Source organism: Phyllobates terribilis, unplaced genomic scaffold (assembly GCF_046119375.1).
Source record: "Phyllobates terribilis strain yellow unplaced genomic scaffold, ASM4611937v1 Scaffold_12__6_contigs__length_324123572, whole genome shotgun sequence".
NCBI lineage: Eukaryota > Metazoa > Chordata > Amphibia > Anura > Dendrobatidae > Phyllobates > Phyllobates terribilis.
Window position 1 is genome coordinate 14242741 of NW_027362772.1, and position 22657 is coordinate 14265397.

The following is a 22657-nucleotide window of genomic DNA, read 5'->3' on the forward strand; positions in this document are numbered from 1 at the left end:
TTTGCTTTTATTGTTTGTTAAAATAATAAAAACTATTGGAAGAAGAAATCCATAGTTCTACTCCACCACAAGTCCAGATGTGACGACCCACCATAAGCCTAGAGTTTACCACCCCAATGGCTCCTCGTAGGGATCGGACCTCCGTAACAATAGACTCCACTCTAAGACGTGGTTGACCATCAGATATTCTATATCAAACTTTACCTTCTAGACACATGGTGGAGAAGAAGGCAATGTTCCTTGTTTCCAGAGGACTTTCATGGGTATATTCCGGAGATCGAGTCTGGGGTTCGGATTCACCAGTTAGGGAGGAGTTATCCACCTGGAACACGAGGAAGGCTTAGCATGACAACCTATCTCCAAGTTTCCAAACCTACAAGTTGGCCATTAGAAGATTGGCCGGATAACCAGATTTTCTTTAGAACATCAAGAGAGGTGATTGAAGGGAACTTTACCTTACAGCCCTGTGATGTGATAATTCTGATATCCGCCGGTACACGATCTCCACCCTTTATCTCCACCAGATCTCCCACCACCAGCTGGTTGGCATTGATCTGAAACTTTTCCCCATCTCGTATTACTGTGGCTTGCTGTAACCAAAATTACAGGCATCAACACTGAGCAACGGCCTGGAGCTTTTTCATATTAATCTGTGAGCTATGTAGCTGGTAGGAATCACGTGGACCGGATACAATCTGGTGAACATCACGTGTCATACCTGAGGCACGAGGTTCTTGAAGCTGGCAATGATGTTGGTGCTCTTAAATTCCTGGTAATAACCAAAGCAACCGGTGACGACCACGACGGCAATGAGGGTGATGGCCAAATACAACTGGAGGAAGAAGATAGAACTTTATGTCCCACCAATCCCATAAAGCCAACCATCTACAGAACTGTTCTAGTATGAGGAGAGAAGACGATGACACAATGATGGCAGACTCCAGTGAGACTTTCCAGGAAAAAACTGCTCCATCAGTTAAAATCTCCAAATCATTGTCTGTTCCCGGGGTCAGCGGTGTGTGCCCTGTGCTGTCACACAAGATGTGTTGTATTATTTTAACGCTGCATGATTACATAATGTGGCAATATTATTAGAATGCAGCATAGTGGTATTATCAGGTGACTGTATGGCAGTATTGTCTGTGCACTGTATGGTGGTATTATGTGGTGGCTGTATGGCAGTATTGTCTGTGCACTGTATGGTGCTATTATGTGGTGGCTGTATGGCAGTATTGTCTTTGCACTGTATGGTGGTATTATGTGGTGGCTGTATGGCAGTATTGTCTGTGCACTGTATGGTGGTATTATGTGGTGGCTGTATGGCAGTATTGTCTGTGCACTGTATGGTGCTATTATGTGGTGGCTGTATGGCAGTATTGTCTGTGCACTGTATGGTGCTATTATGTGGTGGCTGTATGGCAGTATTGTCTGTGCACTGTATGGTGGTATTATGTGGTGGCTGTATGGCAGTATTGTCTGTGCACTGTATGGTGGTATTACTTGGTGACTGTATGGCAGTATTGTCTGTGCACTGTATGGTGGTATTATGTGGTGGCTGTATGACAGTATAGTCTGTGCACTGTATGGTGGTATTATGTGGTGACTATGGCAGTATTGTCTGTGCACTGTATGGTGGTATTATGTGGTAACTGTATGGCAGTATTGTCTGTGCACTGTATGGTGGTATTATTTGGTGACTGTATGACAGTATAGTCTGCACTGTATGGTGGTATTATTTGGTGACTGTATGACAGTATAGTCTGTGCACTGTACGGTGGTATTATTTGGTGACTGTATGGCAGTATTGTCTGTGCACTGTATGGGGCTATTATGTGGTGACTGGCAGTATTGTCTGCACTGTATGGTGGTATTATGGGGTGACTGTATGGCAGTATTGTCTGTGCATTGTATGGTGCTATTATGTAGTTACTGTGTGGCAGTATTGTCTGCACTGTATGGTGGTATTATGTAGTTACTGTGTGGCAATATTGTCTGCACTGTATGGTGGTATTATGTGGTGACTGGATGGTAGTTTTATCTGTGCACCGTAGGTGGTATTATGTGGTGACTGTATGGCAGTATTATGTGGTGACTGTATGGCAGTATTGTCTGTGCACTGTATGGTGGTATGTGGTGACTGTATGGCAGTATTGTCTGTGCACTGAATGGTGGTATTATGTGGTTACTGTATGGCAGTATTGTCTGCACTGTATGGTGGTATTATGTGGTGACTGGCAGTATTGTCTGCACTGTATGGTGGTATTATGTGGTGACTGGATGGCAGTATTGTCAGTGCACTGTATGGTGGTATTATGTGGTGGCTGTATGGCAGTATTGTCTGTGCACTGTATGGCAGTATTATGTGGTGACTGTATGGCAGTATTGTCTGTGCACCATATGGTGCTATTATGAGGTGGCTGTATGGCAGTATTATGTGGTGACTGTATGGCAGTATTGTCTGCACTGTATGGTGGTATTATGTGGTGACTGGCAGTATTGTCTGCACTGTATGGTGGTATTATGTGGTGACTGTATGCCAGTATTGTCTGTGCACCGTATGGTGGTATTATGTGGTGACTGTATGGCAGTATTATGTGGTGACTGTATGGCAGTATTGTCTGCACTGTATGGTGGTATTATGTGGTGACTGGCAGTATTGTCTGCACTGTATAGTGGTATTATGTGGTGACTGTATGGCAGTATTGTCTGTGCACCGTATGGTGGTATTATGAGGTGACTGTATGGCAGTATTATGTGGTGACTGTATGGCAGTATTGTCTGTGCACTGTATGGTGGTATTATGTGGTTACTGTGTGGCAATATTGTCTGCACTGTATGGTGGTATTATGTGGTGACTGTATGGCAGTATTGTCTGTGCACTGTATGGTGGTATTATGTGGTGACTGTATGGCAGTATTGTCTGTGCACTGTATGGTGCTATTATGTGGTCTCTGTATGGCAGTATTGTCTGTGCACTGTATGGTGGTATTATGTGGTGACTTTATGGCAGTATTGCCTGTGCACTGTATGGTGCTATTATGTGGTTACTGTGTGGCAGTATTGTCTGCACTGTATGGCAGTATTATGTGGTGACTGTATGGCAGTATTGTCTGTGCACCGTATGGTGGTATTATGTGGTGACTGTATGGCAGTATTATGTGGTGACTGTATGGCAGTATTGTCTGTGCACTGTATGGTGGTATTATGTGGTGACTGTATGGCAGTATTGTCTGGACTGTATGGTGGTATTATGTGGTGACTGTATGGCAGTATTGTCTGTGCAACATATGGTGGTATTATGTGGTGACTGTATGGCAGTATTGTCTGTGCAACATATGGTGGTATTATGTGGACTCTGTATGGTAGTATTGTCTGTGCACTGTATGGTGGTATTATGTGGTGACTGTATGGCAGTATTGTCTGCACTGTATGGTGCTATTATGTGGTCTCTGTATGGCAGTATTGTCTGTGCACTGTATGGTGCTATTATGTGGTCTCTGTATGGCAGTATTGTCTGTGCACTGTATGGTGGTATTATGTGGTCTCTGTATGACAATATTGTCTGTGCACTGTATGGTGGTATTATGTGGTGGCTGTATGACAGTATTGTCTGTGCACTGTATGATGGTATTATGTGGTCTCTGTATGACAATATTGTCTGTGCACTGTATGGTGGTATTATGTGGTCTCTGTATGGCAGTATTGTCTGTGCACTGTATGGTGGTATTATGTGGTGGCTGTATGACAATATTGTCTGTGCACTGTATGGTGGTATTATGTGGTGGCTGTATGACAATATTGTCTGTGCACTGTATGGTGGTATTATGTGGTCTCTGTATGGCAGTATTGTCTGTGCACTGTATGGTGGTATTATGTGGTGGCTGTATGACAATATTGTCTGTGCACTGTATGGTGGTATTATGTGGTGGCTGTATGACTATATTGTCTGTGCACTGTATGGTGGTATTATGTGGTGGCTGTATGACAGTATTGTCTGTGCACTGTATGGTGGTATTATGTGGTCTCTGTATGACAATATTGTCTGTGCACTGTATGGTGGTATTATGTGGTGGCTGTATGACAGTATTGTCTGTGCACTGTATGGTGGTATTATGTGGTCTCTGTATGACAATATTGTCTGTGCACTGTATGGTGGTATTATGTGGTCTCTGTATGGCAGTATTGTCTGTGCACTGTATGGTGGTATTATGTGGTGGCTGTATGACAATATTGTCTGTGCACTGTATGGTGGTATTATGTGGTGGCTGTATGACAATATTGTCTGTGCACTGTATGGTGGTATTATGTGGTCTCTGTATGGCAGTATTGTCTGTGCACTGTATGGTGGTATTATGTGGTCTCTGTATGGCAGTATTGTCTGTGCACTGTATGGTGGTATTATGTGGTGGCTGTATGACAATATTGTCTGTGCACTGTATGGTGGTATTATGTGGTGGCTGTATGACTATATTGTCTGTGCACTGTATGGTGGTATTATGTGGTGGCTGTATGACAGTATTGTCTGTGCACTGTATGGTGGTATTATGTGGTGGCTGTATGGCAGTATTCTCTGTGCACTGTACGGTGCTATTATGTGGTGACTATTGAGCACTACATGGTGGTATGCATTTGGAAAACAAGGGGCACACAAATAAGGCTCACATTGTCCGCGCTGGTCAGATCCCCCTGCGAACACTGGATCCCGAAAGCGATCAGGCAGATGACGGCAGCCACCCACATCAGACACTGCAGTCCTCCTGCCAGCTGCCGGGCAAACTTCACGTACTCCGGGGTCCCTTTTGGGGGCTTCAGCTCATTGGGGCCATCTCTGATCAGGATCTCGCCGGCATAGCTGCTCTTCATGCCCTGCGGGTATATATATATGGTGTATATTCTGTGCGTCCATCACAGGGTTAGCACAGGGTGCAGGATCTTACATACTCTGGAGATGCTGGTCTGGTACTTCATCTCCAGCTCCTCGATGGTCAGCTCATGGTCATCCTAGAAGAGTCACAGACAGTGAGACAACCTATATAACAGGCAAGCGACCATCAGCACATGAGTTATATCCTCCCCCCACCTGACATGGCTGATAGCAGAGAGCAACAGATTGCACCCCCCTGTGCAACAATCAAGCCACTTTCCTAATGGCTGATAACAGAGAACAATAGATAGCACTACATTTGTGAACAAAAGCTGGCTGCAGGTTTGGTATTTTTTGACCGTTGTGATACGTAGCAGGTGTTTCCTCACTGTCGACCGCAGGATGGAGCAATGGCTGCCATAATTTGCATCTAACACCTTATAGAAATTGCTAAGAAATGCCGAAATCACGTTACATCACTGTCAATTAAAGGGACAGCGTCATCTGGCAGAAAGGGTAGGGGGTGCGTAAGTGAAGTCATATACTTTGCTTTCCCTATCTGGCGACATCCAGAGCTGCATTCATAATTCTGTCAGCTGCTTTGGAAGCATTAAACTGATACATACCGTGTACACCTGAGATCTTACACTGCAAATCCCACAATGCAATACAGAGACCTGATGTCCTGCAACCTGAGAGCTAACAGGAATTCAGCAGAATTTTGAATGCAGCTTTGGATGTGAATGGAGCAGAAGTCAAAAATGGGACTATGAGCTCCTGAATTCTTACACTACCCCGTCCCCCAACACCCCGGTGACTCCTTACAATGTCCATTTCCTTCTTCATATTCTCCAGCTTTTCCTTTTTCTTCATTCCTTTTCCTCCTTTCTTCTTGATTTTCACGTCCATCTCCCCCATCCCGTCCCTCCCGGCCTCCACCGAGTACATGTCATAATCCTCCTGTGTGGGGATAAAGATGAAGAAAGCGTCATCATCCTGCAAAGCGTCGCAGCGGACCGGAGCGGCGTCCACTTTAAGTTATACCCGTGTGCCATGTGGACCTGTACTGGGCGTCACTGTGTGATTCTACTATGGACAATCATGCCCATCATCCCCGAGGATCCTCACATCTGCCAAGTCCTCCATGTGCAACACTATCACCCAACAGGTCTAACTGATAAGAGGAATGTACAGTATTCTGTGCTGCAACAAAGTCTCCTCTACCTGTTGTGGAGAATTAATGCTCTAGTGGTAGTGTGGATTCTGACCTCCAATATCGCTACAATGTCATCAGCAGAGAAGACGCTGATCAGACCTGCAGAATCTTATCACTGACCGATAGCCTGATACTAAATACAATGGAAATATTTACATAAAGTGCAGAACACAGGAGAGAACAGGAGAAAGGACACAAACATCAATCACACAGTAACTATTATTCCTATTGTGTTAAAAACAGTAATTGTGTATTTTATATTACATTTTATTATAGTACTGCTCCTATGTACAAGAATATAACTACTATAATACTGCCCCCTATGTACAAGAATATAACTACTATAATACTGTCCCCTATGTACAAGAATATAACTACTATAATGCTGCCCCCTATGTACAAGAATATAACTACTATAATACTGCCCCTATGTACAAGAATATAACTACTATAATACTGCCCCTATGTACAAGAATATAACACTGCCCCTATGTACAAGAATATAACTACTATAATACTGCTCCTATGTACAAGAATATAACTACTATAATACTACTGCCTATATACAAGAATATAACTACTATAATACTGCTCCTGTGTAAAAGAATATAACTACTATAATACTGCTCCTATGTACAAGAATATAACTACTATAATACTGCTCCTATGTACAAGAATATAACTACTATAATGCTGCTCCTATGTACAAGAATACAAGTACTATAATACTGCCCCTATGTACAAGAATATAACTACTATAATACTACTGCCTATATACAAGAATATAACTACTATAATACTGCTCCTGTATAAAAGAATATAACTACTATAATACTGCCCCTATGTACAAGAATATAACTACTATAATACTGCCCCCTATGTACAAGAATATAACTACTATAATACTACTCCTATTTACAAGAATATAACTACTATAATACTGCTCCTATTTACAAGAATATAACTACTATAATACTGCCCCTATGTACAAGAATATAACTACTATAATACTGCTCCTATGTACAAGAATACAACTACTATAATACTGCCCCCTATGTACAAGAATATAACTATTATAATACTGTCCCTATGTACAAGAATATAGCTACTATAATACTGCTCCTATGTACAAGAATATAACTACTATAATACTGTTCCTATGTACAAAAATACAACTACTATAATACTGCCTCTATGTACAAGAATATAACTACTATAATACTGCTCCTATTTACAAGAATATAACTACTATAATACTGCTCCTATTTACAAGAATATAACTACTATAATACTGCCCCTATGTACAAGAATATAACTACTATAATACTGCCCCCTATGTACAAGAATATAACTACTATAATACTACTCCTATTTACAAGAATATAACTACTATAATACTGCTCCTATTTACAAGAATATAACTACTATAATACTGCCCCTATGTACAAGAATATAAGTACTATAATACTGCTCCTATGTACAAGAATACAACTACTATAATACTGCCCCCTATGTACAAGAATATAACTATTATAATACTGTCCCTATGTACAAGAATATAGCTACTATAATACTGCTCCTATGTACAAGAATATAACTACTATAATACTGTTCCTATGTACAAAAATACAACTACTATAATACTGCCTCTATGTACAAGAATATAACTACTATAATACTGCCCCCTATGTACAATAATATAACTACTATAATACTGCTCCTATTTACAAGAATATAACTACTATAATACTGCTCCTATTTACAAGAATATAACTACTATAATACTGCCCCTATGTACAAGAATATAACTACTATAATACTGCCCCCTATGTACAAGAATATAACTACTATAATACTGCTCCTATTTACAAGAATATAACTACTTTAATACTGCTCCTATTTACAAGAATATAACTACTATAATACTGCCCCTATGTACAAGAATATAACTACTATAATACTGCTCCTATGTACAAGAATACAACTACTATAATACTGCCCCCTATGTACAAGAATATAACTATTATAATACTGTCCCTATGTACAAGAATATAGCTACTATAATACTGCTCCTATGTACAAGAATATAACTACTATAATACTGTTCCTATGTACAAAAATACAACTAATATAATACTGCCTCTATGTACAAGAATATTACTGCAATAATACTGCTCCTATGTACAAGAATATAACTACTATAATACTGCTCCTATGTACAAGAATATAACTACTATAATACTGCTCCTATATACAGGAATATAACTACTATAATACTGCTCCTATTTACAAGAATATAACTACTATAATACTGCCCCTATGTACAAGAATATAACTACTATAATACTGACTCCTATATACAAGAATATAACTACTATAATACTGCTCCTATGTACAAGAATATAACTACTATAATACTGCCCCTATGTACAAGAATATAACTACTATAATACTGCACCCAATGTACAAGAATATAACTACTATAATACTGCCCCTTATGTACAAGAATATACCTACTATAATACTGCCCCTATGTACAAGAATATAACTACTATAATACTGCCCCTATGTACAAGAATATAACTACTATAATACTGCCCCTATGTACAAGAATATAACTACTATAATACTGGTTCTATGTACAAGAATATAACTACTATAATACTGCCCGCTATGTACAAGAATATAACTACTATAATACTGCCCCCTATGTACAAGAATATAACTACTATAATACTGCTCCTATGTGCAAGAATATAACTACTATAATACTACTCCCTATATACAAGAATATAACTGCGATAATACTGCTCCTATGTACAAGAATATAAGTACTATAATACTGCCCCCTATGTACAAGAATATAACTTCTGTAATACTGCTCCTATGTACAAGAATATAACTACTATAATACTGCTACTATGTACAAGAATATAACTACTGTAATACTGCTCCCTGTGTATAAGAATATAACTACTAGAATACTGGCTTCTATGTACAAGAATATAACTACTGTAATACTGCTCCTATGTACAAGAATATGACTATTATAATACTGCTCCTATGTACAAGAATATAACTACTATAATACTGCTCCTATGTACAAGAATATAACTACTATAATACTGCTCCTATGTACAAGAATATAACTATAATACTGCCCCCTTTGTACAAGAATATTACTACTATAATACTGCCCCTATGTACAGGAATATAACTACTATAATACTGCCCCTATATACAAGAATATAACTACTATAATACTGCTCCTATGTACAAGAATATAACTACTATAATACTGCTCCTATGTACAAGAATATAAATACTATAATACTGCCCCTATGTACAAGAATATAACTACTATAATACTGCCCCTATGTACAAGAATATAACACTGCCCCTATGTACAAGAATATAACTACTATAATACTGCTCCCATGTACAAGAATATAACTACTATAATACTACTGCCTATATAAAGGAATATAACTACTATAATACTGCTCCAGTGTAAAAGAATATAACTACTATAATACTGCTCCTATGTACAAGAATATAACTACTATAATGCTGCTCCTATGTACAAGAATACAACTACTATAATACTGCCCCTATGTACAAGAATATAACTACTATAATACTGCCCCCTATGTACAAGAATATAACTACTATAATACTGCTCCTATTTACAAGAATATAACTACTATAATACTGCTCCTATGTACAAGAATGCAACTACTATAATACTGCCCCCTATGTACAAGAATATAACTACTATAATACTGTCCCTATGTACACGAATATAGCTACCATAATACTGCTCCTATGTACAAGAATATAACTACTATAATACTGTTCCTATGTACAAAAATACAACTACTATAATACTGCCCCTATGTACAAGAATATAACTACTATAATACTGCCCCTATGTACAAGAATATAACTACTATAATCCTGCCCCCTATGTACAAGAATATAACTACTATAACACTGCCCTCTATGTACAAGAATATTACTACTATATTACTGCCTCTATGTACAAGAATATTACTGCGATAATACTGCTCCTATGTACAAGAATATAACTACTATAATACTGCTCCTATGTACAAGAATATAACTACTATAATACTGCCCCCTTTGTACAAGAATATTACTACTATAATACTGCCCCTATGTACAGGAATATAACTACTATAATACTGCCCCCTATATACAAGAATATAACTACTATAATACTGCTCCTATGTACAAGAATATAACTACTATAATACTGCTCCTATGTACAAGAATATAACTACTATAATACTGCCCCTATGTACAAGAATATAACTACTATAATGCTGCCCCTATGTACAAGAATATAACACTGCCCCTATGTACAAGAATATAACTACTATAATACTGCTCCTATGTACAAGAATATAACTACTATAATACTGCTGCCTATATAAAGGAATATAACTACTATAATACTGCTCCTGTGTAAAAGAATATAACTACTATAATACTGCTCCTATGTACAAGAATATAACTACTATAATGCTGCTCCTATGTACAAGAATACAACTACTATAATACTGCCCCTATGTACAAGAATATAACTACTATAATACTGCCCCTATGTATAAGAATATAACTACTATAATACTGCCCCTATGTACAAGAATATAACTGCTATAATACTGCTCCTGTGTACAATAATATAAATACTATAATACTGCTCCCTATGTATAAGAATATAACTACTATAATACTGCCACTATGTTCAAGAATATAACTACGATAATACTGCCCCCTTTGTTCAAGAATATAACTTCTGTAATACTGCTCCTATATACAAGAATATAACTACTATAATACTGCTCCTATGTACAAGAATATAACTACTATAATACTGCTCCTATGTACAAGAATATAACTACTATAATGCTGCTCCTATGTACAAGAATACAACTACTATAATACTGCCCCTATGTACAAGAATATAACTACTATAATACTGCCCCCTATGTACAAGAATATAACTACTATAATACTGCTCCTATTTACAAGAATATAACTACTATAATACTGCTCCTATGTACAAGAATACAACTACTATAATACTGCCCCCTATGTACAAGAATATAACTACTATAATACTGTCCCTATGTACACGAATATAGCTACCATAATACTGCTCCTATGTACAAGAATATAACTACTATAATACTGTTCCTATGTACAAAAATGCAACCACTATAATACTGCCCCTATGTACAAGAATATAACTACTATAATACTGCCCCTATGTACAAGAATATAACTACTATAATCCTGCCCCCTATGTACAAGAATATAACTACTATAACACTGCCCTCTATGTACAAGAATATTACTACTATATTACTGCCTCTATGTACAAGAATATTACTGCGATAATACTGCTCCTATGTACAAGAATATAACTACTATAATACTGCTCCTATGTACAAGAATATAACTACTATAATACTGCCCCCTTTGTACAAGAATATTACTACTATAATACTGCCCCTATGTACAGGAATATAACTACTATAATACTGCCCCCTATATACAAGAATATAACTACTATAATACTGCTCCTATGTACAAGAATATAACTACTATAATACTGCTCCTATGTACAAGAATATAACTACTATAATACTGCCCCTATGTACAAGAATATAACTAATATAATGCTGCCCCTATGTACAAGAATATAACACTGCCCCTATGTACAAGAATATAACTACTATAATACTGCTCCTATGTACAAGAATATAACTACTATAATACTACTGCCTATATAAAGGAATATAACTACTATAATACTGCTCCTGTGTAAAAGAATATAACTACTATAATACTGCTCCTATGTACAAGAATATAACTACTATAATGCTGCTCCTATGTACAAGAATACAACTACTATAATACTGCCCCTATGTACAAGAATATAACTACTATAATACTGCCCCTATGTATAAGAATATAACTACTATAATACTGCCCCTATGTACAAGAATATAACTGCTATAATACTGCTCCTGTGTACAATAATATAACTACTATAATACTGCTCCCTATGTATAAGAATATAACTACTATAATACTGCCACTATGTTCAAGAATATAACTACGATAATACTGCCCCCTTTGTTCAAGAATATAACTTCTGTAATACTGCTCCTATATACAAGAATATAACTACTATAATACTGCTCCTATGTACAAGAATATAACTACTGTAATACTGCTCTCTGTGTATAAGAATATAACTACTAGAATACTGGCTTCTATGTACAAGAATATAACTACTATAATACTGTTCCTATGTACAAGAATATGACTATTATAATACTGCTCCTATGTACAAGAATATAACTACTATAATACTGATCCCTATGTACAAGAGTATAACTGCTATAATACTGCTCCCTATGTACAAGAATATAACTATTATAATACTGCTCCTATGTTCAATAATATGACTATTACAATACTGCCCCTTATGTGCAAGAATATAACTACTATAATAATGGCCCCTATGTACAAGAATATAACTACTATAATATTGCCCTCTATGTACAAGAATATAACTACTAAAATACTGCTCCTATGTACAAGAATATAACTACTATAATACTGCTCCCTATGTATAAGAATATAATTACTACAATACTGCCCTCTATTTACAATAATATAACTACTATAATACTGCTCCCTATGTATAAGAATATACCTACTATAATACTGCTCTCTATTGTACATAGGGTCAGTATTGTCGTAGTTATATTCTTGTACATAGGAGGCAGTATTATAGTAGTTATATTCTTGTACATAGGAGCTGTATTATAGTAGTTATATTCTTGTACATAGGGGCAGTATTATAGTAGTTATATTCTTGTACATACGGGCAGTATTATATTAGTTATATTCTTTTATATAGGCAGCAGTATTATAGTAGTTATATTCTTGTACATAGGGGCAGTATTATAGTAGTTATATTCTTGTACATAGGAGCAGTATTATAGTAGTTATATTCTTGTACATAGGATCAGTATTAAAGTAGTTATATTCTTGTACATAGGGGCAGTATTATAGTAGTTATATTCTTGTACATAGGCGCAGTATTATAGTAGTTATATTCTTGTACATAAAGGGCAGCATTATAGTAGTTATATTCTTGTACATAGGAGCAGTATTATAGTAGTTATATTCTTATACATAGGGGGCAGTATTATAGTAGTTATATTCTTGTACATAGGGAGCAGTATTATAGTAGTTACATTCTTGTACATAGGGGCAGTATTATAGTAGTTATATTCTTGTACATAGGAGCAGTATTATAGTAGTTATATTCTTGTACATAAGAGCAGTATTATAGTAGATATATTCTTGTAAATAAGAGCAGTATTATAGTAGTTATATTCTTGTACATAACAGCAGTATTATAGTAGTTATATTCTTGTACATAGGAGCAGTATTATAGTAGTTATATTCTTGTACATAGGAGCAGTATTATAGTAGTTATATTCTTATACATAGGGAGCAGTATTATAGTAGTTATATTCTTGTACATAGGGGCAGTATTATAGTAGTTATATTCTTGTACATAGGAGCAGTATTATAGTAGTTATATTCTTGTACATAAGAGAAGTATTATAGTAGATATATTCTTATACATAGGAGTAGTATTATAATAGTTATATTCTTGTACATAGGAGCAGTATTATAGTAGTTATATTCTTGTACATAGGGAGTAGTATTATAGTAGTTATATTCTTGTACATAGGGGGCAGTATTATAGTAGTTATATTCTTGTACATATCGGCAGTATTATAGTAGTTATATTCTTGTACATAGGGAGCAGTATTATAGTAGTTATATTCTTGTACATTAGGGCAGTATTATAGTAGTTATATTCTTGTACTTAGGGGCAGTATTATAGTAGTTATATTCTTGTACATAGGGGCAGTATTATAGTAGTTATATTCTTGTACATAGGGGCAGTATTATAGTAGTTATATTCTTGTACATAGGGGGCAGTATTATAGTAGTTATATTCTTGTACATAGGGGCAGTATTATAGTAGTTATATTCTTGTACATAGGGTCAGTATTATAGTAGTTATATTCTTGTACATAGGAGCAGTATTATAGTACTTACCGTATATTCCGGCGTATAAGACGACCTGGTGTATAAGACTACCCCCCTATTTTCCTGTTAAAATATAGAGTTTAGGATATATTCACCGTATAAGACTACCCCTTTTCCAACGCATACCAAACACCGGTAAAAATTAAAAAAAAACAGATTTGAATTTAACATGGTCCTTTTTTAATTTAAATTCTTATGACATGCAGGTATATAGCAGGAAAACTGTCACTCATAAACATAAGGCATACAACAACAACATTACTATCATCCATTTTCATCAGCGGCATACACCGGTACCCGACAATTTACAACAGAAAGAATAGAACTTCACACATAGATTAGATAGATAGAAACATGTCAGTCACATATATAATAAGTACAGTGACAGTGTTGGTTACTGTACTTGTCATTTAGTGTTAAAATAAAGGATTTATTTTTTAAAAAATTGGCGTGGGGTTCCCCTTAATTTTAGTCTCTAGCGGAGGTTAAGCAGACGGCAGGGGCAGATGTTTGAAGCCTGGGAAGGGGGTAATACCCACGGAGCTTCCCAGGCTACTAATATCAGCCCCCAGCTGAATACCTAGCCTTTACTAGCTATTAAAATGGGGGAACCCCCCAAAAAAAGGCTAGGCAGACAGCTGGGGGCTGATATTAATAGCCCAGGAAGGGTGCCATGAATATTGGCCCCCTCCTAGGCTAGAAACACCAGCCGTCAGCCGCCCCAGAAATGGCGCATCCATAGGATGCGCCAATTCTGGCACTTAGCCTCGCTCTTCCATGCTGCCCTGGTGCGGTGGCAGGGGGTAATGGGGCTGCCATGAAGCCCAGGTTAGTAATGATGGGCATCTATAAGACACCCCCATTACTAACCTACAAAGTGTTAAAAAGAAAAAACACACTACACCCAGAAAAAAATAATTTATTTGAAATAAAGCACACAATTTTATTTAATTCTTAGTTTACTAAAAATAATAGTTACCTGTCCACGTTCCTGCGCTGATCTCCCATGCACAGCTGTCACATCTGGAGATGGTGACAGCTGTGCATGGCTGCTGTAAGCTCACACTACCGGGAACACGTCTGCTCCCGGCAGCGGGAGCCACTGGCTGAGGTCACCGGAGTGCATTCAGGCAGCGCAGCTCCGGAGACCTCCTTTACGGCACTGCTGTACCGTGGGAATTTCTCACGATACAGCAGGGCCGTAAAGCAGCTAACCGGAGCAGCGCTGCCTGAACTCCGGCGAACCCGCTTATGCAATGACGGGGCTGCTTTACGGCCCCATCATTCTAGCGGCGGCAGCGGTTCAGAGCGGTCACATTCTATGTGGCTGCTCTAAACTGGAGATCATCGTGGGACACTCGTGGACTACTACGGAAGGGTAAGGATAAGGTTGTGGTTTATTATTTTATATTTTATTACAGGAGATCGATGGCTTCGGGGAATTAGGTGTCTAGGTGAGTATAGGTGTAGTTTTTTATTTTTTACTTTATTTTAGGTGGCGATCAGCGGGGACAGGTAATGTATAAACTAATTTATTTTAGGTAACCACTGGCCACCAATGACATGTATTTAACATTTATTGGGGACACAGTAGGGCAATTTATATAGCAGGATCAGGCTGATGGGAACTACTGCTCCCATCGAGCTGATCCTGCTGGCAGGAGTGGACGGGGGACAGACATAGGCCGATGGGAGTAGTAGTGTCACATCGGCCTATGTCTGCCTGCACGCACACACCCGCACACATCGCACAGACACAGCGCACACCCGCAGACATCGCACAGACACCGCACACATCGCAAAGACACCGCACACACCCCCAGACATCGCACAGACACCGCGCACACCCGCACACACTCGCAGACATCGCACACACCCCCAGACATCGCACAGACACCGCGCACACCTGCAGACATCGCACAGACACCGCACACATCGCACAGACACCGCACAGACACTGCGCACACCCGCACACACTCGCAGACATCGCACAGACACATCGCACACACACCGCGCACACCCGCACACACTCGCAGACATCTCACAGACACCCCGCACACACTCGCAGACACACGCACAGACACCCACACACACCAATCATGATGGGCTGATCGTCTGGGAGGTGAGGCTGACCTGTGCGACCGTGGGAAAGTTCATGTGAGTTCATGCAATGCAGTCAAGCATGAACTCACATGAACCCTCTGAGGGCACCGCGGCTACTTCAAATGAACAGCTGATCAGCATCACCTGATACCTCAGCTGTTCATTTGAAATAACCGGCGGGAAAGCGCAGCACAGAACGGGAAAGCCGGCGGTGAAGTCTTTTCACTGCCGGCTTCCCCGCCCGGGTCCTTCGCTCCCCGCTCCTTGGTGCTGCGCTCCCCGCCCGGTCCTAACTTACGATCGGGATGGGAGGTGGCGAGGGGAGCGGAGGATCGGGGTGGGAGGCTGCGGGGAAGCAGTATGGGGCTGTGTGATTGTTTAAAAGCCGGCGGCTTTTTACCGCCCGCCGGCTTTTAAACAATCAGGAGAATTCTCCCACGCTGGGATGGCATTCTGATGACAGGCTGGATCTCAGCTGAGCGCTGCCACCCAGCTTGTCATCCTTCAGAGACACTGCAGAGCGCAGGCATTATGGGAACTTCCGATTCCGGTATTCGATATTGTAAAAGTATCGGAATTAAGTATCGGAATTCCGATACCGCGAATATCGACCGATACCCGATATTATAGTATCGGAATGCTCAACACTACTTGTCACAGAAGCGATGCGAACTTCCCAGCTCCGGACACAGCGCAGCGCTTCTGTGACAAGTGAAAGCTGTCGGCACAGAAGCCCTGCGCTGTGTCCGGAGCTGGGAAGACACTGCGATGTGTCAGAAAAGTTCGCTAGGTTCTGTCTGTCTCCGCTGCTGGGAATACGCTGCGCTGTGTCCCAGGCCTGAGAAGACACAGCGCAGCGATGTGTCAGTTTCAGCACAGAAGCGCTGACTGTCTGGACCTACCGCCGCCGTATTTTAACTCCCTCCACCTTATATTAACTCCCACATGGCAGGGATACGGCCACGGCAGCTTATTAACATCCCCAGAGTATCCCCGCATGTCAATTTCTGAAAGTTCAAAAACATTACCGGCGTATAAGACGACCCCAGACTACACAGAAGATTTTTCAGTCTTCAAAAGTTGTCTTATACGCCGGAATATACGGTATATTCTTGTATATAGGGGGCAGTATTATAGTAGTTATATTCTTGTACATAAGAGCAGTATTATAGTAGTTATATTCTTGTACACAGGAGCAGTATTATAGTAGTTATATTCCTGTACATAGTTGCAGTATTATAGTAGTTATATTCTTGTACATAGGGACAGTATTATAGTAGTTATATTCCTGTATATAGGAGCAGTATTATAGTAGTTATATTCTTGTATATAGGAGCAGTATTATAGTAGTTATATTCTTGTACATAGGGGCAGTATTATAGTAGTTATATTCTTGTACACAGGGGGCAGTATTATAGTAGTTATATTCTTGTACACAGGAGCAGTATTATAGTAGTTATATTCTTGTACATAGGGGCAGTATTATAGTAGTTATATTCTTGTACATAGGGGCAGTATTATAGTAGTTATATTCTTGTACACAGGGGGCAGTATTATAGTAGTTATATTCTTGTACACAGGAGCAGTATTATAGTAGTTATATTCTTGTACATAGGGGCAGTATTATAGTAGTTATATTCTTGTACATAGGGGCAGTATTATAGTAGTTATATTCTTGTACGCAGGAGCAGTATTATAGTAGTTATATTCTTGTATATAGGAGCAGTATTATAGTAGTTATATTCTTGTACATAGGGGCAGTATTATAGTAGTTATATTCTTGTATATAGGGGCAGTATTATTGTAGTTATATTCTTGTACATAGGGGCAGTATTATAGTAGTTATATTCCTGTACAAAGTTGCAGTATTATAGTAGTTATATTCTTGTACATAGGGACAGTATTATAGTAGTTATATTCCTGTATATAGGAGCAGTATTATAGTAGTTATATTCTTGTATATAGGAGCAGTATTATAGTAGTTATATTCATGTACATAGGGGCAGTATTATAGTAGTTATATTCTTGTACACAGGAGCAGTATTATAGTAGTTTTATTCTTGTACATAGGGGCAGTATTATAGTAGTTATATTCTTGTACATAGGGGCAGTATTATAGTAGTTATATTCTTGTACACAGGAGCAGTATTATAGTAGTTATATTCTTGTAAATAGGGGCAGTATTATAGTAGTTATATTCTTGTACACAGGAGCAGTATTATAGTAGTTATATTCTTGTATATAGGAGCAGTATTATAGTAGTTATATTCTTGTATATAGGAGCAGTATTATAGTAGTGATATTCTTGTACGTAGGGGCAGTATTATAGTAGTTATATTCTTGTACATAGGAGCAGTATTATAGTAGTTATATTCTTGTATATAGGAGCAGTATTATAGTAGTTATATTCTTGTATATAGGGGGCAGTATTCTAGTAGTTATATTCTTGTACATAGGAGCAGTATTATAGTAGTTATATTCTTGTACATAAGGAGCAGTATTATAGTAGTTATTCCTGTTATATAGGAGCAGTATTATAGTAGTTATATTCTTGTACATAAGGGGCAGTATTATAGTAGTTATATTCTTGTACATAGAGGGCAGTATTATAGTAGTTATATTCTTGTACATAGGGGGTAGTATTATAGTAGTTATATTCTTGTATATAGGGGGCAGTATTCTAGTAGTTATATTCTTGTACATAAGAGCAGTATTATAGTAGTTATATTCATGTACATAAGGGGCAGTATTATAGTAGTTATATTCTTGTACATAGGAGCAGTATTATAGTAGTTATATTCTTGTACATAGGAGCAGTATTATAGCAGTTATTTTCCTGTACATAGGGGCAGTATTATAGTAGTTATATTCTTGGATATAGGGAGCAGTATTATAGTAGTTATATTCTTGTACATAGAGGGCAGTATTATAGTAGTTATATTCTTGTACATAGGGGGTAGTATTATAGTAGTTATATTCTTGTACATAGGGAGCAGTATTATAGTAGTTATATTCTTGTACATAGGAGCAGTATTATAGCAGTTATATTCTTGTACATAGGAGCAGTATTATAGTAGTTATATTCTTGTACATAGGGGGCAGTATTATAGTAGTTATAGTCTTGTACATAGGGGCAGTATTATAGTAGTTATATTCTTGTACATAGGGGACAGTATTATAGTAGTTATATTCTTGTACTTAGGGGCAGTATTATAGTAGTTATATTCTTGTATATAGAAGCAGTATTATAGTAGTTATATTCTTGTACATAGGAGCAGTATTATAGTACTTATATTCTTGTATAAAGGGGGCAGTATTATAGTAGTTATATTCTTGTACATAGGAGCAGTATTATAGTAGTTATATTCTTGTACACAGGAGCAGTATTATAGTAGTTATATTCTTGTACATAGTGGCAGTATTATAGTAGTTATATTCTTGTACATAGGGACAGTATTATAGTAGTTATATTCTTGTACATAGGAGCAGTATTATAGCAGTTATATTCTTGTACATAGGGGGCGTTATTATAGTAGTTATATTCTTGTACATAGGAGCAGTATTATAGTAGTTATATTCTTGTACATAAGAGCAGTATTATAGTAGCTATATTCTTGTACACAGGAGCAGTGTTATAGTAGTTATATTCTTGTACATAGGGGCAGTATTATAGTAGTTATATTCCTGTATATAGTAGCAGTATTATAGTAGTTATATTCTTGTACATAGGGGCAGTATTATAGTAGTTATATTCTTGTATATAGTAGCAGTATTATAGTAGTTATATTCTTGTACATAGGGGCAGTATTATAGTAGTTATATTCTTGTACACAGGAGCAGTATTATAGTAGTTATATTCTTGTACATAGGGGCAGTATTATAGTAGTTATATTCTTGTACATAGGGGCAGTATTATAGTAGTTATATTCTTGTACACAGGAGCAGTATTATAGTAGTTATATTCTTGTATATAGGAGCAGTATTATAGTAGTTATATTCTTGTACATAGGGGCAGTATTATAGTAGTTATATTCTTGTACATAGGAGCAGTATTATAGTAGTTATATTCTTGTACACAGGAGCAGTATTATAGTAGTTATATTCTTGTACATAGGGGCAGTATTATAGTAGTTATATTCTTGTACACAGGAGCAGTATTATAGTAGTTATATTCTTGTACATAGGGGCAGTATTTTAGTAGTTATATTCTTGTACATAGGGGCAGTATAATAGTAGTTATATTCTTGTACACAGGAGCAGTAATATAGTAGTTATATTCTTGTATATAGGAGCAGTATTATAGTAGTTATATTCTTGTACATAGGGGCAGTATTATAGTAGTTATATTCTTGTTTATAGGAGCAGTATTATAGTAGTTATATTCTTGTACATAGGAGCAGTATTAAAGTAGTTATATTCTTGTACATAGGGGCAGTATTATAGTAGTTATATTCTTGTACATAGGGGGCAGTATTATAGTAGTTATATTCTTGTACATAGGGGGCAGTATTATAGTAGTTATATTCTTGTACACAGGAGCAGTATTATAGTAGTTATATTCTTGTACATAGGGGCAGTATTATAGTAGTTATATTCTTGTACATAGGGGCAGTATTATAGTAGTTATATTCTTGTACGCAGGAGCAGTATTATAGTAGTTATATTCTTGTATATAGGAGCAGTATTATAGTAGTTATATTCTTGTACATAGGGGCAGTATTATAGTAGTTATATTCTTGTACACAGGAGCAGTATTATAGTAGTTATATTCTTGTACATAGGGGCAGTATTATAGTAGTTATATTCTTGTACACAGGAGCAGTATTATAGTAGTTATATTCTTGTATATAGGAGCAGTATTATAGTAGTTATATTCTTGTATATAGGAGCAGTATTATAGTAGTGATATTCTTGTACATAGGGGCAGTATTATAGTAGTTATATTCTTGTACATAGGAGCAGTATTATAGTAGTTATATTCTTGTATATAGGAGCAGTATTATAGTAGTTATATTCTTGTATATAGGGGGCAGTATTCTAGTAGTTATATTCTTGTACATAGGAGCAGTATTATAGTAGTTATATTCTTGTACATAAGGAGCAGTATTATAGTAGTTATTCCTGTTATATAGGAGCAGTATTATAGTAGTTATATTCTTGTACATAAGGGGCAGTATTATAGTAGTTATATTCTTGTACATAGAGGGCAGTATTATAGTAGTTATATTCTTGTACATAGGGGGTAGTATTATAGTAGTTATATTCTTGTATATAGGGGGCAGTATTCTAGTAGTTATATTCTTGTACATAGGAGCAGTATTATAGTAGTTATATTCTTGTACATAGGGGCAGTATTATAGTAGTTATATTCCTGTACATAGGAGCAGTATTATAGTAGTTATATTCTTGTACATAAGAGCAGTATTATAGTAGTTATATTCATGTACATAAGGGGCAGTATTATAGTAGTTATATTCTTGTACATAGGAGCAGTATTATAGTAGTTATATTCTTGTACATAGGAGCAGTATTATAGCAGTTATTTTCCTGTACATAGGGGCAGTATTATAGTAGTTATATTCTTGGATATAGGGAGCAGTATTATAGTAGTTATATTCTTGTACATAGAGGGCAGTATTATAGTAGTTATATTCTTGTACATAGGAGCAGTATTATAGCAGTTATATTCTTGTACATAGGAGCAGTATTATAGTAGTTATATTCTTGTACATAGGGGGCAGTATTATAGTAGTTATAGTCTTGTACATAGGGGCAGTATTATAGTAATTATATTCTTGTACATAGGGGACAGTATTATAGTAGTTATATTCTTGTACTTAGGGGCAGTATTATAGTAGTTATATTCTTGTATATAGAAGCAGTATTATAGTAGTTATATTCTTGTACATAGGAGCAGTATTATAGTACTTATATTCTTGTATAAAGGGGGCAGTATTATAGTAGTTATATTCTTGTACATAGGAGCAGTATTATAGTAGTTATATTCTTGTACACAGGAGCAGTATTATAGTAGTTATATTCTTGTACATAGTGGCAGTATTATAGTAGTTATATTCTTGTACATAGGGACAGTATTATAGTAGTTATATTCTTGTACATAGGAGCAGTATTATAGCAGTTATATTCTTGTACATAGGGGGCGTTATTATAGTAGTTATATTCTTGTACATAGGAGCAGTATTATAGTAGTTATATTCTTGTACATAGGAGCAGTATTATAGTAGCTATATTCTTGTACACAGGAGCAGTGTTATAGTAGTTATATTCTTGTACATAGGGGC

General features: G+C 37.0%; 1 protein-coding gene across 1 annotated transcript in view; it reads right to left on the reverse strand.

Moving 5' to 3' along the window:
* Positions 1 to 22657, reverse strand: part of ATP4A (ATPase H+/K+ transporting subunit alpha) — a 94060-nt gene that overhangs the window by 60099 nt on the left and 11304 nt on the right. Inside the window, exons 2-7 of the mRNA XM_073655568.1 lie at positions 5690 to 5824; positions 4942 to 5001; positions 4663 to 4866; positions 719 to 832; positions 456 to 590; positions 205 to 322 (exon numbers count right to left, since the gene is read on the reverse strand). Coding sequence (XP_073511669.1) covers positions 205 to 322; positions 456 to 590; positions 719 to 832; positions 4663 to 4866; positions 4942 to 5001; positions 5690 to 5824 — 766 coding nt within the window. The remainder of the gene's footprint in view (positions 1 to 204; positions 323 to 455; positions 591 to 718; positions 833 to 4662; positions 4867 to 4941; positions 5002 to 5689; positions 5825 to 22657) is intronic.